We start from the raw sequence: 15,406 nt of genomic DNA, 5'->3' as shown, positions 1-15,406 counted from the left end.
TTGACACTTCAGACATGACTAGAAGTGAAATAAAAAAATGCTTAAATGGCTCTGATCTCATCAAGGTGGATGATAGTCCTGCAATGCTACCAAGCTGCAATTTGTACATCCTTATCCATTCTATGTGACTTTCCCACAAGTGATGTCCCCAAGGTGCTCATAGCCTTTGATTTACCCTAGCATTTAAAAGATACCAGTGTACCACATTCACTCTCCATCCCTCATTCTCACCTTGTGATCAGCCCATATTCTTTTTCTATCAAATATTTCCTTGATTAAACTCTTCTCCAACTCTTTGTAGTTCCATGTTACATGTTGCAGCCCATTCAGACTTACCATGTGACTCTCCATTGCACCCTAAGTAGTATTCACTTTTCATTTTTCAGAAACTACAATGCTTCATAACATATAGCAACAATAGAATATTAGTGTCAAAAAGATAGACTTCTAGGGGTGGCTAGGTGGTGTAGTGGATAAAGCACCAGCCTTGGAGTCAGGAGTACCTGGGTTCAAATCTGGTCTCAGACACTTAATAATTACCTAGCTGTGTGGCCTTGGGCAAGCCACTTAACCCCATTTGCCTTGCAAAAAAAAAACCTAAAAAAAAAGATAGACTTCTGTGCAGGAGAATGTCTGAAGTCATTAAAAGAGACATGCAGGGGTGGCTAGGTGGCACAGTAGATAGAGTACTGGCCTTGAAGTCAGGAGTACCTGAATTCAAATCTGGCCTCAGACACTTAACAATTACCTAGCCATGTGGCCTTGGGCAAGCCACTTAACTTTATTGCCTTGGAAAATCTTAAAAAAAAAAGAGAGAGAGAGAGAGAGAGAGAGACATGCAATGTTCTAAAGGTAATAAAACCTTGTTTAATACACTTTTCCTGCTTATGAGCCCAACTCTTTGACCATTTGCAAAGACTATTAAAGATATAGATTCTAATGAATGAGTTCTAGCAGTGTCCATCTAACTCCATATAATAATATGAACAATAGGTAATCTTCATCCATTTGTTTTTCTTTTATAGACTGTGACACTAAACTCCTTTGGATAGCTATGGATCTCACCCAGGAGGCTTTGCAAAGTACTAGAACTTGATGTAAGCCTTATAAAATCATTCATAGATAAGAGCATTTGGAGGATCTCATCATCTCCATGAGAGATCTATTCCCTGATATCAGCATACACCTTTGATATTTCTTTCTGTTATGCTTCAGCTGATCAGAAAGATCAAGGAGAGCATCAAGTAAAGTTATCTGTGGTTTAAATCTTTTAAGAACTCCTGCATAGTTTCAATATATACATGGAAGACATTTTGTTGGAAGGAAGTTTTCAAGGTTGGACTTTCCTCTATCAAATCAAAAGTTTTTATTTGACTCCAGAAATGTATGATAAGAAAAGTATAATAGGTGGGATGTTCATGTAGTGAGAGTGAAGGATGGGTAGACTAAGGGTGACACTTCTACTCATGGAATCATGAAAGATCTATTGGAGTAATTTGGTATGTCAATTAGATTTTGAAAAAGAGATATTTATGAGACACTTAAAGATAGGAATGACAAAAATATCTCAAATTTGGAAGGTGTGGATTATAGTTCATAGATTTTTTTTTTAGGTTTTTGCAAGGCAAATGGGGTTAAGTGGCTTGCCCAAGGCCACACAGTAGGTAATTATTAAGTGTCTGAGACCCGATTTGAACCCAGGTACTCCTGACTCCAGGGCGGGTGCTTTATCCACTGCGCCACCTAGCCGCCCCTAGCTCATAGATTTTTGAAAAAATAGATGTTTATGAAGCATTTACAGATAGGAATGACAAAAAATAGTCTCAAATTAAGAAGATGGTCATAGTCCATATTGTTGGGAGAACTACTCACACTGATAAGGTCACAGTATTGAAGCAGTGTGGCATTAAGCAGACCATTAGTAAAACAATGTCCATATCTAGTATCCACAATTTGAGAAGAACATGATCTTCTTTAAATAAGACTTTTAAGAAGAACCAGAAAGGGTCAGAAACCAAATACAACATTAAAAATAGAAAACTGGACATCTCTTCAGAGATCCTCCTGAACATAAGTCCATCTTTTTAGGAAAGTCCATCCATTTTAGGAAAGTCTAAAGATGCAAAGAAAGTGGAGAAACAATATAATTTTTTACACATTTGATGGTGACTAGTGAAGAGGGATTAATCCATAATAATTCCATAAAGAAATTATGTAGACCTTTTGGCTCAAATATTTGGAATCAGAAATGCGAAGATAATCATCATTAAAAAATTTGGGGGGCGGCTAGGTGGCGCAGTGAATAGAGCACCTGGGCTCAAATCCTACCTCAGACACTTAATAATTACCTATCCGTGTGGCCTTGGGCAAGCCACTTAACCCCATTGCCTTGAAAAATCTAAAAAAAAAAAATTCTTTTTAAATAAACTTGCTTTTCTAATGTAACAAGACATTTTGTGGTCTCCTCATGCCTTGTCCTCACAGTCTAGTTTCAAAGCCTTTACCTAAATTGTTCCTCATGCTTAAAACAACCTTCCTCTTCTAGTCTAGTGTTATGAGTGTATTTCTTTCCCCAGTGTTATATAGTGTCTTACAACCTTAATCATTTTTTTGCAAAATGCAGAAAATATTTCATTTTACATAAATGATGGAGATTTTGAAAGTAATTGCATAAATTATAAAATTATTAAAATGGATTGGGAAGGGGTAAAGGATCAATCAGAAATAAAGGGCAGAGAGATTGGATGGAATTAATTAGAGGAAACTTGGCTAACAGAAAATCATAGAGCTAAAGAGCTGCGGTCTAGTGGCTCAGAACTTGGGAGAGGAAGACTAGAAGACTATTCTTCTTGAGCCTAGGCAAGGAAATTAGAAATCCACTCACCAAAAAAATAAACTTAGATGCTTACTCAGTGTTCAGGGGAGCTAAAAGAAAACTAACTCTGGTTTAAATATAGAAATAATATAGAAACAAGAAGGAAAAGTAGACTTTTCAAGGTGCCAGTAAACAAAGACCTGAGCAGGTACCAGGCAACAGAAAGTCAAGAAGTTTGGCAACTGGACAAAAGGTTTCAGAATCAGGGAAATCCCTAAATTAGATGTGGCTATATGTACTTATAATTTGTTTATAAGTTCAGAGTTTCTAGCTTGAGATGCCTCCTTGTATATGTTACTTTCTGTACTCTAAGTGAATGACTGAGTAGGATACGGCTGATCATGTACTAACTGAGAAAAAGTATAGAACAGAAAAGAATTGAGATCAGGTACCTCTGGGAATGGCAGCAAAGTGACAAGAGGTGATGATTAAGGAAGCTTTTCTTGGAGTTCTCCAGATATTTCATCACACCTATCATATTTCTTTTCTCCTTTAGTCAGTAACTCAAAGCTTATCTCTTCCAGAAAACCCTTCTATATTAACCCATAAAAATAAATTTTCTCTGATCCATTAATAGTCTCTTATGTACCTTCAATATATTTCTGTAGTTATATATCATTCATTAAAATTTTCCCTCTTCATCTATTCTCTGAGGTTGTGTGATCACCTGACAGAAAGATTGGGTCTGTTTATGTCTATCCCATGCTTTTAATATACAGATTTTTTTTTCCTATCAGCATCCCACTGTTAGATGGTCAACTTTAAGGGACTGAAGTAATTTAAGCATCAATGTATAGGGGAAAGAGTAGTGGCTCTAAATTTATGAGAACTGGGTTTCAAATCCTACTTTTGATGCTTACTGGCTATATGACTGAGTAATGTAGTGGATAGAGTGCCAAACCTGGAGTCATAAAGACTCATCTTCCTGAGTTCAAATCCAATCTCAAATGCTTACTAAATATATGACCCTGACTGTTTACCCCTATCTTTTTCCTTAATCTATAAAATGGGCTGAAGAAGGAAATGGAAAACCACTCCAGTATCTTTGTCAAGAAACTCCCAAATAGGGACACAAAGAGTTAGACATGATTGGAAAAAATGCTTGAACCTAAATGACTTCTTAGGCAAGTGACTTTACAATTCTGAACCTCAGTTTCTTCATCTGAAAAAAACAATGCTCAAACTAAATGACCTCTGAACTGCCTTCCAGATCTAGACCTATGATATGTATGAAATGAAAATCATTCAAGGAATAGTAAAAACTGAGTTCTAGAAATAACTCGAGTGAAGAAATGTCTTTCTAAATAGTTTTGATTTATGAGTCAGGGATGGTTTTAACTAACTTTTGTCCTCTGGATGAAGTGTGCAGACCTCATAAATTTTATAAACTATCAGAACAGATATCCAAATATTTAAAACACCATCTATCACACATTGATGCACAAGCATTGATTTGATTAGGAACAGAATACTAGAACTTTTAAAAAGTAATAATTTAATCAAATGTAAGCTGAGTGATTATTCAAAGGAAGGTCAGACTCAAATAACTTCAGAGTGATATTTGAGGAAATAGCTGGTAAAATCAGAGAAGTGAATCTATGAAGTTAAGGAAGTTGTAGAAAGTTTTGGTATAGTTAAATCATAATGGGATATTTAACTATCAGAATACCAATGGCAGTTTTAAAGATGAAGTATAATTGGAGTCTAATCATATTAGTAAGGTAATGGAAAAACAAAGCCTCCTGATAATAGAACTAATAAACATACCAGAATGAAAATTTTTGTACATAACCAGAGGATTAGAAAGCTCCATTTAATTATATCTCTATGGCTTACTCCTCTAGAAATGCTAAAACATCATCTGCCTGAAGAGGCTTCCCTTTTGAGCCTATGATGATCATCTTTTCTTTTCAGGCTCTGCAAAAAAGATATGAGCTAACTAAAATTCTAGAAATTAGAAAATCTTCATAGAGTAGTTTAAATTTTCATTGACTATTAAAGTTTAAAAGATCCTTAGAGATCATATAGTTCAACTCCCTTGCTTTACACATAAGGAAACTGACCTAGAGAAGTGACTTTGCCCAGATCATACAGTTAACGTGCTTTTGAAACACCAGTTGTGAACACATTTCCTCCTTACCTTTGCCTCTTAGAATACTGATTTTTCTTCAAAAATTAGTTCAAGCATCACATTCTACATGAAATCTTTTCTACCCTATCCTGCCATGTTAGTTTCTCTCTGTCCTGAAATACCTTATATTTATTTTGTATATATTTATATATGTGCACATTTTCTCCCCAGAGAGAATGGAAGACCCTTGAGGAAAGAGACTTTTTCTTTCTGTCTTTCTGTCTCCAGCACCTATTACAGAGCTTGCTGCTTGGTAAGAACTTAAATGCTTGTTGATTGATTGGCATTAGTAGAACCAAACTTTAGGTTTGAGTTTCTTGACTCCTATTCCACTAGGTCACACTGCTTTCCTCTTCTGGGTTAGATGAGATTAAAGATCTTGAAGATAGTATTTTTAATGTTATTTTCCACATCATTTCTGGTGCATATTTTTGCCTAGTCCTTAATAATATTTCAAGGAAGAAAAAGAGGGAAGTTGCTAGAGTATGGAATTCAACTGCCTATTGCTTGTGGTTATAAATGCCATACCTAAATAGTTTCATTCCTCATGACGTGGTATATGATGCTGTTACTCTAGACCAAGATAATTGTCAAACTCATCTTCATAATTTAATTGAAAACTGGAGTACTATATAACAGATGGAACTATTATTACAATAATATCTTAGATATTTTTCCCAAACAGGGAATAAAAATCAAACTATCCAAAGCATGTTTAAAAGAAAATCAAGCCTGGACATCAAATAAGAAGGTAGTTTGAGAAACAGGAGAGGAGAGAAAGAGTTTAGTGATAACTTTGAAAAATGTCATGATATCCCCCTCGTTTTACATGCTTATGAAGAATCAAATTCTGAGAGATAATCCTGTTTCCCAATCACAAATCAAAAATATTAACATCATTTTAATCTATGCCCTCTTGCCATAGATTTTTAACTGCCAAAATTGATATTTTATTATAAAATTATTTAGAGCCCATACAAAGAGCAGCATAGTAGATGCTGAGTTGTATGATGGATCATATATCTGAGACTTTCAAGAATATCAAACTTAATCCTTTCATTTTATAGATAAGGTTGCAAAAATCAGGAGCAGTGAAGTGATTTGCCTACATTATGCATGTAGTAAGAAGCAACCAACCCTAATCTTTTATACCAGATGATCCTGGTTGGATTGTCTGAGCCAACCTATGCAAAGAAAAGATGGAATAGTATTTTCATTGGTTTCTATATGCACCTATAGGTAGGCACATACATACAAATGCAAACACTCACACAGAGGTCACTCAGAGAAGGAGTTGTCAATCTATGGTACATGTATCAAAGAGGGCCTTCTAAGCAGTCATTATGACTATACCAGAAGTTAACAAGAACCATCACTTCTACTCTGAGGAATCAACTCTTACAAGAGGCAGTAACTATCCTCTAAGCAGTAGGAGGGAGTCTTTGGAAAAAATCTTTTAATAACTCTCTTTATAAAACCTTTTAACTGATGCCTTTTATATTTTCATTTCTGAAAACATTCCTCCTTTTAACTCCTTTCAACTCCTTTCCTTATAATAAAGATTTGAAAATAGAGATTTAAAAAAATCCAGTTCAGCAAAAAGCAAGACTATACATTGAGCATATCTGATAACATATGTGATATTCCATACCCTTAGTCCTCAGATCTCTAATGAAGAGAGGAAGGTCACATAATATTCAAAGAAAGGGCTGCTTTCTTCTGTTTTAGAGAATGGTGCTGATAGTCAGGGCATAATCCTCATTTGAATTGTTAGAATCACTGGGTTCACCTGGCTTATATCATTGCCTTGCTATCTTGCAAATGAACTTTTGTCACAGGGAGCTCAGATGAGACTCTGGGAAGATCAGTGTAGATCCATTATCACTATGATAAAAAGAAACAATGCAAGGAATGTACTCTCTAAGAAGTGGGACAGCACTGTCTCTGGATTCAAAGGATAGCACGTACAACATTTTAAACTGAGAGTTTCAAAGGGTTCAAGTCACTCTAGATCTACACCAACATGTCATTTGCTAAGAAGTAAAACCATAAGCACCACTGTCATTCAGCACCTCATTCTATACTTCCAAATTATAGCTAAAAAGAAAAGTGTAAGAGAGGAGGAATCAAATATCCCTGTGCTAAGAGTAAAAATGTAGTTATAGAGCTCTGTAGACTCAATTTTATAAAGAACCTCGCTTCTGCATTTGCTTTTATTTCTGAATAATTTGAAAACTTGTTTCATAGTTTGAAACTTATTTGAATATACCTAAATGTAATGTTCCCTGCTTGTATTTTCCTGTTTTAGGAGTTTTACTTCCTCAGTTCTCTAAAAATGTTCTAGAGGAGAGCTGCCACACAGAAATCTCAAAACCCTCAAAACTTTGGGTTGCATGCAACTTCCCAAGGCTACCTGCTGTCCCTTTGTTCAAATTAATACATTAAGAGAAATAAAGGCATTGGTAGTAGGAGTTTAAAAGATGCACAATATAAGCAAAAACCAAACATGTCTGAGTTTGAGACTGGTACAGTAGAAAAATCTTAGAATATTTGAACTTAAGGGAGAGATCATAGCATATACCTCTCAAATAAGATAGAAATTTTGTGATTCAGACTATGCAAAAGAAATCTACCCAAACCAAGGACCTTCATTTGTTTTAATGGAGTGTCTTATGCTGTTTGGCTTGTTTACATAACTCTAATGGATATTGTACTATCCATTTTAGGTGTTTTAACTTCCAGTCTTCAATTTCTAATGAATAAAAAAAATTATAGCAACTTAATTCACTTTGATAAGCATGCCACAAGTTTTCCTAAAACCACCAAGGAAACAGAATCACGATGCCTATTATAACAAGAATTGGTTTATTGTCTCACCTGAATCCATCCTCAAGAATACTTTGATTACAAGGAACTGACACTTGGGAAGAAGTCCATGTACATATGACTTGTGGATAAGCCTCAAGTTGAATTGAGAAACAAAATTCTTTATGTTCATCAATCTCATAATCTTCACTTGAATTGGAAGCATTTATAAATCCCTTTTCTGTTTAAAAAATAAAAGCATGTGCTTTAATTTATATGGTTAAGAAAACTACACAGAAATATACCAGAACAAGTAAATCTATATATTTGTTCATAATTTGGGAGTAAGAGTATTCCTAAGGAAGGCAGTCAGTGAGTCATTTCTGCTAATCCAATGCAGCACCTATTTTTCCAATATGTCTCATTCCTGATCCACAATTCCAATCTGTAATCTAAGCAAGCTTCCTTCTTATTCCCCTCACAGATACAAACTTACTGATTATCTGGATGAGTGGTGGAATATAAGCTTCTTGAGGGAAGGAGCTGTTTCTTTTTTTTGCTTTTTATACCCCCAAGATTGATATGCACAATAGGTATGTATAATGTGTAGACTGAATTGAAGAGCCAAGAAAAGGGCAAATCTAGCCAGCAGTTTTAAGAAATTAATTTTTATTGAAGTTCTTATCAACAATGAAGAAATTTCCATATTTTTTCATTTTCCTTTTAGTATGAAGTTGTACTCTAATTTGACATACTTCAAAATGATGCATAAGCACTCCACAAGCACCACAAAACCAATTTGGTGGGGAATACTCCAACCTTTATGTGTTTTCCTTGCTCTGAATCACTGGGACATCTCCTTTATCTGCTTCTTATGATCCTCCTCCCCTCTACCTTCCTTGGTACTCTGGGTAATACCCATCCTTCTTGTCAATAATTCTTTTCATTATTTCCAACAGACTACCCTAATAATCAGGGGAATGTCAAAGAAATGTTCTAGTTCTAACTGTATGACTTTGGTTCAAAATTAGTTAAGTTGGACTTTTTAGATTCATTTAGATTCATTTATTATTTCTTCTGTCTCATACCACAGATTCTCAATGGCTTTTGAAGACACACTCAAAATACTATAAAAATACTATAAAAAGGTAAATAAGAATACATGTTAGAAATATGGCTTACCCAAGACAGTAACCAAAGTTGATTGACTGGGATGCTTTGACGAAGTACAAGTATAATGCCCTGTGTCACTTCTTTCTGCTGATCCCACAAAAGCAAATAAAATCCGAATCATAGTCCTGTTAGTAGAATAGGTACTCATCTGAAAGTGACTGCCCTAGATTTTAATCAAACAAGGTTGACAGTTAGTGTTTTCCAATCAAAGAGACTATGACACTGCACTTACTTTTCACAATATGAACTTTACTTATTACCTCTTTCAGTGTCCTGTTTTCTAATTCCCAGGCAAGTCTGAATTCATAACTCTTATAAACAGCTTTGCATCTTATCAACAAGGGTTCCCCCTCTTTCATGAATAATTGTGGTAGACTTGTTCCAGGTTTTTTATTTAGATCTGGGAAACAAAAATTTCAGAAGTAAGGAAGGGAAGAAAAAGATTTTTTCTCACAAACTATATTTGAAACTTTGTGAAGGACAATCTGACATCAAGTTTTAATCATCACGCATACATTTTTGTAAAGTTTAGATTTGTGATTTCACTGGTGAAGGGAATTGCTAGTGAGGAAATTACCTCAACCAATACAATGACAACTGGGCAATTGTTCTACTGTATTAGAGGTTAAGTTCCTTGCCTAGAATCACACAGTAAATATGTGTCAGGACTAGGACTTGAATTCAAGTTATCTTGACTCTAGAGATCAGCTCTTTATTCACTTGACCATGTTGCTCCCTCTTAAAAGGGAATAAGTGATTATCCCCAAGACTTGTGGGCATTCCTCATTATGAAGGAAACATTGACAATATTTCTAATGTGTTCTTTATCAATTTAGTGGATTGCCTTAGACAAAGAAATTCATATAGTGGCCAACTTTGTGGTCAAAAGCTTCTCTTTATTTAGTAAGATTGATCCTTGGCCAACATATTTTTTTTTAGGTTTTTTTTTTTTGCAAGGCAAATGGGGTTAAGTGGCTTGCCCAAGGCCACACAGCTAGGTAATTATTAAGTGTCTGAGACTGGATTTGAACCTAGGTACTCCTGACTCCAAGGCAGGTGCTTTATCCACTACACCACCTAGCCGCCCCTTTGGCCAACATATTTCTAGGAAACAATGTAACACTATAAGCATTTACTTTTGAGATTGGAAAGGTAACTACTAGAATTCTGAAGCTAAATGAGAGTCTAAACAATCTCATGTTGGTCTGGACCTAGATTATTTTCTAAGCAATGATCAAGTCTAGTAATAATCAATTCAGTACATTGTACATGAGTGTTACCTAGTGTAAACAGCCTTGTGCATTTCTTGCCCAAGTCATTTCTTGCACAGCACCATATATCTGGTTTAAATAATTCCTTCTCTCTAATGATAGCTTGACTTCCTCTTTTGCAGCTGCAATTAAAAAACAAATAACATTTGACTGAATCTATAAAAAAAAACTATTTAAAAAATTCAACCAAGTATTCAAAAGAAGGAGGTTAAATATTTATTCCCTGATTTGAAGCAGCAAAATAAAGAACATCAAAGGAATCACAGATTTTCAGCATTAGGAGAGACTTCAGAAGGTACCAAGTCTAATCAATACCTAAACAGGAATTTTCTCCATAACTTCCTTGACCAGTCTCTGCTGGAAATTTGTGCGTTTGTAAGAAAGATATTTGGAAAAACATGAAATTCAGTATAACATTTATGAATGATCCAGGTCTCATTCTTACAAATCTCAGCAATTTGTAACAACTCTAGATAGCTTTATATAATAGATCAAGGTTCAAATACTTTTTTTTTTTGGCATAGGCACTGGCATATTACCCATGTTATAAAATGTGAATATATTAAATAAAGGAGGAAAGAAAAAAGGGGAGAAGAAAGGGGCATTAGTGCCTCTCCTATTTTTAAAAAATAATAAATATAACAGCTACAAATTTCTCACTCACATAATGCTTGAAGATTTACAAAGTGCTTCCCTCTGATATCCTTTAGACCAATCTTTAAATTTTAATCTCTTTTTTTACTTAAAAAATTGTCTAATAAGCAATGCATTGATGGAAGGATTTTATAAAACTTGGCTTTTTATATGGAAATCTAGAGCATTCGTGCTCAATATCTATTAAATGTAATTTGATTTCTGTAATTTTAATTTTTTTTATTTGTTGTCCAGAAGAAATGGAATTTAACTTACTTTTCTATAACTTCTTCTATTATGACTATTCCACTAAATCTAATTAACCAAAAAGTCCTTTTCTCATACCTTTTAATTTCTAAATCAAATTGAAAACTTCTTTATCTCAATTTATTATAATATATTATGATTATAATATATTGTAATATTATATATAATTATAATAATTTACCTCAAATTCAAATTTGTTTTACTTTCTACTGCAAAACTGATAGTTCTCTCTCTCTCTGTACCTATCTCTTTATCTTCCTATCTATTTAACTTTGTTTTCTTAACTGTACATGATGAAGACAGACTTAAAAAGTGATACTATTTTTATTGAGAATTTATTGTTCCACTAATACTAAGCTGTTCCCTAACTATTGGTAAGGATATTTTCTATTGTTTTGTGTCAATAAATTTTCTGAGAACTTGATTTTTCATGTCCTGCTTTTAGACATAATATTTCCGTTTTCAGGATGTATAATTTCTGAATCTAGTCCCAGGCTCCTGACACAAATATGTTTTTAATGAATTTTACCAGTTTTTCCATGTTGCTTAGGAATATAGATGGATTTGTGGTTTCCTTGCTGTGAGTATCCCCTCTTGTGGGTGCACACCGAAAACGCTCTATACCTTTTCCTGTAAAATTCTTGTCCCTAGCTTTCCTCTCTGAGTTCCACTCCTGATTCACCAGACATTCTCACTGTGCCATAGTAGTAGTATTATTATTATCCTGAAAATGTACTCTGCTTATAGCCCCATCACCCTGGAATTTCATTTCTTCCTTACAGATCTCTATATCTTACTGGTTACTTCTCCGAAGAGCCATTTTAAGGAAAGTTTCTATGACTTCATTTCTCTGTGGATTTCACTCCTGGCTTTTTTGTTTTGATACCAGAACAGTCCTCTCATCTGAAAGTTCCCTCTGCCCATTTGGCCCCTTCCCCTGAATATCTGGTTCCTCTTAAAAACCTTCATTTTAATGAAAGTTCCCAGTTACCCACCTATTCATTTCTTTCTTGGTTCCACTCCTGTTTCTCTGGATTTCTCTACTCTGCTCCCTCCCTTCCTTTAAAATATTGTCTTCCTCTATTAGAATGTAAGCTTCTTGAGGATAGCAACTGTCTTTCTTTTTACTTATCTTGGTATTCCCACTACTTACAGTGCCTGGAACTTAGCAAACATTTAATAAATGTTTGGTGAATTATTGTTAATTCTATAAACACTCCAAAGTGCTAAAGGTTTTATTTTAATCTTTTCATATTTTAGAAGAACCATTACCAGGTTGTTCTGGAGAACCAGCATCTGGACTGATATCCTTCGTTCACCCTACATGAGCAATCTGCCTTCACTTCTTGTCATACATGTGATGTCTTTAATGACACTTCTTATGTGCAAATTACCCTTGGCAATATTTCTACTAACATCATCTATTCACCTTTGTAATCCCTTGGACTCTGAGCAACTTGGAAGCAGGGAGTGATTCTCTTATTTTCTTTTTCCTTTTCTTTTTTTAAAAACAGAGAATAGAGGACCTGAGTTCAAATCTAATCTCAGACACTTAATAATTACCTAGCTGTGTGACCTTGGACAACCATTGCCTTGTACAAAAAATATCTCTAGCATTTGTCATCTAGTAGGTGCTTAATAAATGTTTTTGTCTGACTGATTGCTTTCTGGTTTACTTGCAATTTGATTTTTTTTGAGATAGTGACATTTCATGATCCATAGCCAAAGAGGAAAGAAGAAAGGAAATAAGCATTTATAATGTGCTTGCTATGTGTTAAATGCTTTACAAATGTTATCTCTTGTGATCTTTACAAAAACTGTGAGGTAGGTGCTGTTGTTATGCTCATTTTACAGTTGAAGAAACCAAAGCAGACAGAAGTTAAATGACTTGCCAAGGGTCAAACAAATAGTAAATATCTGAAGTCACATTTGAACTCAGATCTTCCCACTCCAAGCCCCGTTATTCACTTTGCCACCCACCTGACTTACTGGAAGAATAAAGATGTTAGAAAGTTTGGTTTTCATTGATATAAGCATCTAATTAATTTCCCAAATAAGAGTCAATCTAATCTCCTCCTCTGATTCATTTTTTTTTAGGTTTTTGCTAGGCAATGGGGTTAAACGATTTGCCCAAGGTCACACAGCTAGGCAATTAGTAAGTGTCTGAGGTCTATTTTGAACTCAGGTCCTCCTGACTCCAAGGCTGCTCTATTCACTGTGCCACCTAGCTGCCCCTCCCCCTTTGATTAAAATCTGAGCCCACAGCAGCCATCATTTGTAGGCATATCAAATACATATATACTAAAGGACTAATTCAATGGTTGTTTCTAACCATTGAGTTAGTCCTTTAGAATATGTGTTTGATATGTCTACAGTTATAATTGTGTTATAATCTGTACAACATATTTAGTCCTTTTGTATATATGTATTTGATAGACCTACAATTATAATTGTGTTGTAATCTGTGCAACATATTTCCCATATGCTTTCTTGGCCCCTATCAATCTTTCTAACATCATACATTACTACCCTTTCCACATTCTTTACTTTAGATAAATGAGTTTCCTCTCTGTTCATCACATAAGACATTCCATCTTTCATCTCCATGTCTGTGCCTTGATCTTATACTTTAAGAATGTCCTATGTCAGGGGCAGGAAATAATTTTTTTGACAAGTGTCATTTGGATATTTATAACATCATTTATGGGCTATATTTGGTCAAACATTTAATTAATTCACCCTTGAAAAGTTCCTAAATGTATTTCATTTCAAATCCTGCCTGCAGTTGCCTTGGCGACACCAGACTACTGTTCTGCATGAAAGCTTTCCTGATTTCCCTAAGCCAGCACCCTTCTCACATACTACTTTGGACTTAATTACCTTGTATTTATCTTCTATACACTTATGAATGCATATGTCTTTTCACTTTTATAAAATGTAATTTTCTTGAGAGCAAGGATCATCCTACTTATTGTATTTGTAACTCCCAGAAATTGACATAATGTCTGACATATCATAGGCATTTAATAAATGCTGTTGATTGATTTATCTGCTTAGATCATTGGACTGATTGATCACTTTCAAATGACTATAGATTTCACTGAGGTGACTTTATGATGTTCATGACTCAAAGCAATGAATATATAATATAAGAGTAATTGGAGAACTTTGTGCTAAAAAAAGAATCTTTCCCCTACTTGGACTCTGTGTAGGATATACTCTATGACTGATAATATCTTCTAACTTTATGCCTCATTGTATGTTGATCTTTAGCACATCTTTGGAGAAAAATGTGATCTCCATAGTCATCTATATCATGGAATGCTATGGTTTTTAAATATGAATAAACAACTCATTTCAGAGAAAAATCTTGAAGGCTTTGACAAGAACAAATTTTGTGTCTTCATTGAAGGTAGGACAGCCAGTCACCAGTGGCTTTTTTGAAGCAAAATTGACCAAGGCTCTCAAACTTCTATCTATTTCGACTAGCACCATGCCACTCTATAACTATGGCCTCACCATGAGCCAATGTTGCTGTTGGCAATACATTAAAGATATAATTTTTGTCGAGTTGGACCAAATTATCTTCAGAGACATCACCTCAGTGATTGAATACTCTGGACTCTATGTTATTAGATTCTGTTCAACTATTTGATCTGCCCCAACAAAAGATACTGTTGAATACCTATACTTTGTGCATAAAACAAAAAGGCTAATATTAAAAGAAAATCAACAATAGATACAATGGGATTATATATATCCTGCAAGTCAGTGTTATGACTTCGAAGATGTAGATTGCTGTAATCTACTATGATTTTCTCAACCTCAGCACTTTTGTTATCATTCAGTTGTTTTGACTCTCCCTGATCCCATGGACCATGACACATCAGGCCCTTTAGTCTTCCACTATCTCTTGAAGTCTGTCCAAACTCATGTTCATTTCTTCCATGACACTATCTCCATCCCCCCTTTTTTTTGCCTTCAATCTTCTCCAACATTACAATCTTTTCCAATCAGTCTTGTCTTCTCATTATGTGGCCATGATATTTAGCATCAGCTTTATATTTGATCTTCTAAAGAATGGTCTGAATCAATTTCTTTAAGTATTGACTTGATTTGAACTTCATGCTATCCAAGGGATTCTCAAAAGTCTTCTCCAGCACCAAAATTCAAAAGTGTCAATTCTGTGGTGTTCAGTAACACATTGCAGGACTAAAGGTATTAGTTTGGTATAAAATATCTCCTTATTTT

The 15,406-nt window shown here is 34.7% G+C and overlaps 1 protein-coding gene across 2 annotated transcripts in view; it reads right to left on the bottom strand.

Moving 5' to 3' along the window:
• Positions 1-15,406, bottom strand: part of FLT3 (fms related receptor tyrosine kinase 3) — a 78,191-nt gene that overhangs the window by 34,058 nt on the left and 28,727 nt on the right. For both annotated transcript variants that reach the window (XM_074216147.1, XM_074216148.1), the window contains exons 6-9: positions 10,265-10,377; positions 9,245-9,384; positions 8,994-9,147; positions 7,884-8,052 (exon numbers count right to left, since the gene is read on the bottom strand). In XM_074216147.1, coding sequence (XP_074072248.1) covers positions 7,884-8,052; positions 8,994-9,147; positions 9,245-9,384; positions 10,265-10,377 — 576 coding nt within the window. The remainder of the gene's footprint in view (positions 1-7,883; positions 8,053-8,993; positions 9,148-9,244; positions 9,385-10,264; positions 10,378-15,406) is intronic.

This window comes from Macrotis lagotis, chromosome 1, assembly GCF_037893015.1.
Source record: "Macrotis lagotis isolate mMagLag1 chromosome 1, bilby.v1.9.chrom.fasta, whole genome shotgun sequence".
Taxonomy (NCBI): domain Eukaryota; kingdom Metazoa; phylum Chordata; class Mammalia; order Peramelemorphia; family Peramelidae; genus Macrotis; species Macrotis lagotis.
Note: the sequence above shows the minus strand (reverse complement) of the source record. Positions and strands in the feature narration are given on the sequence as shown.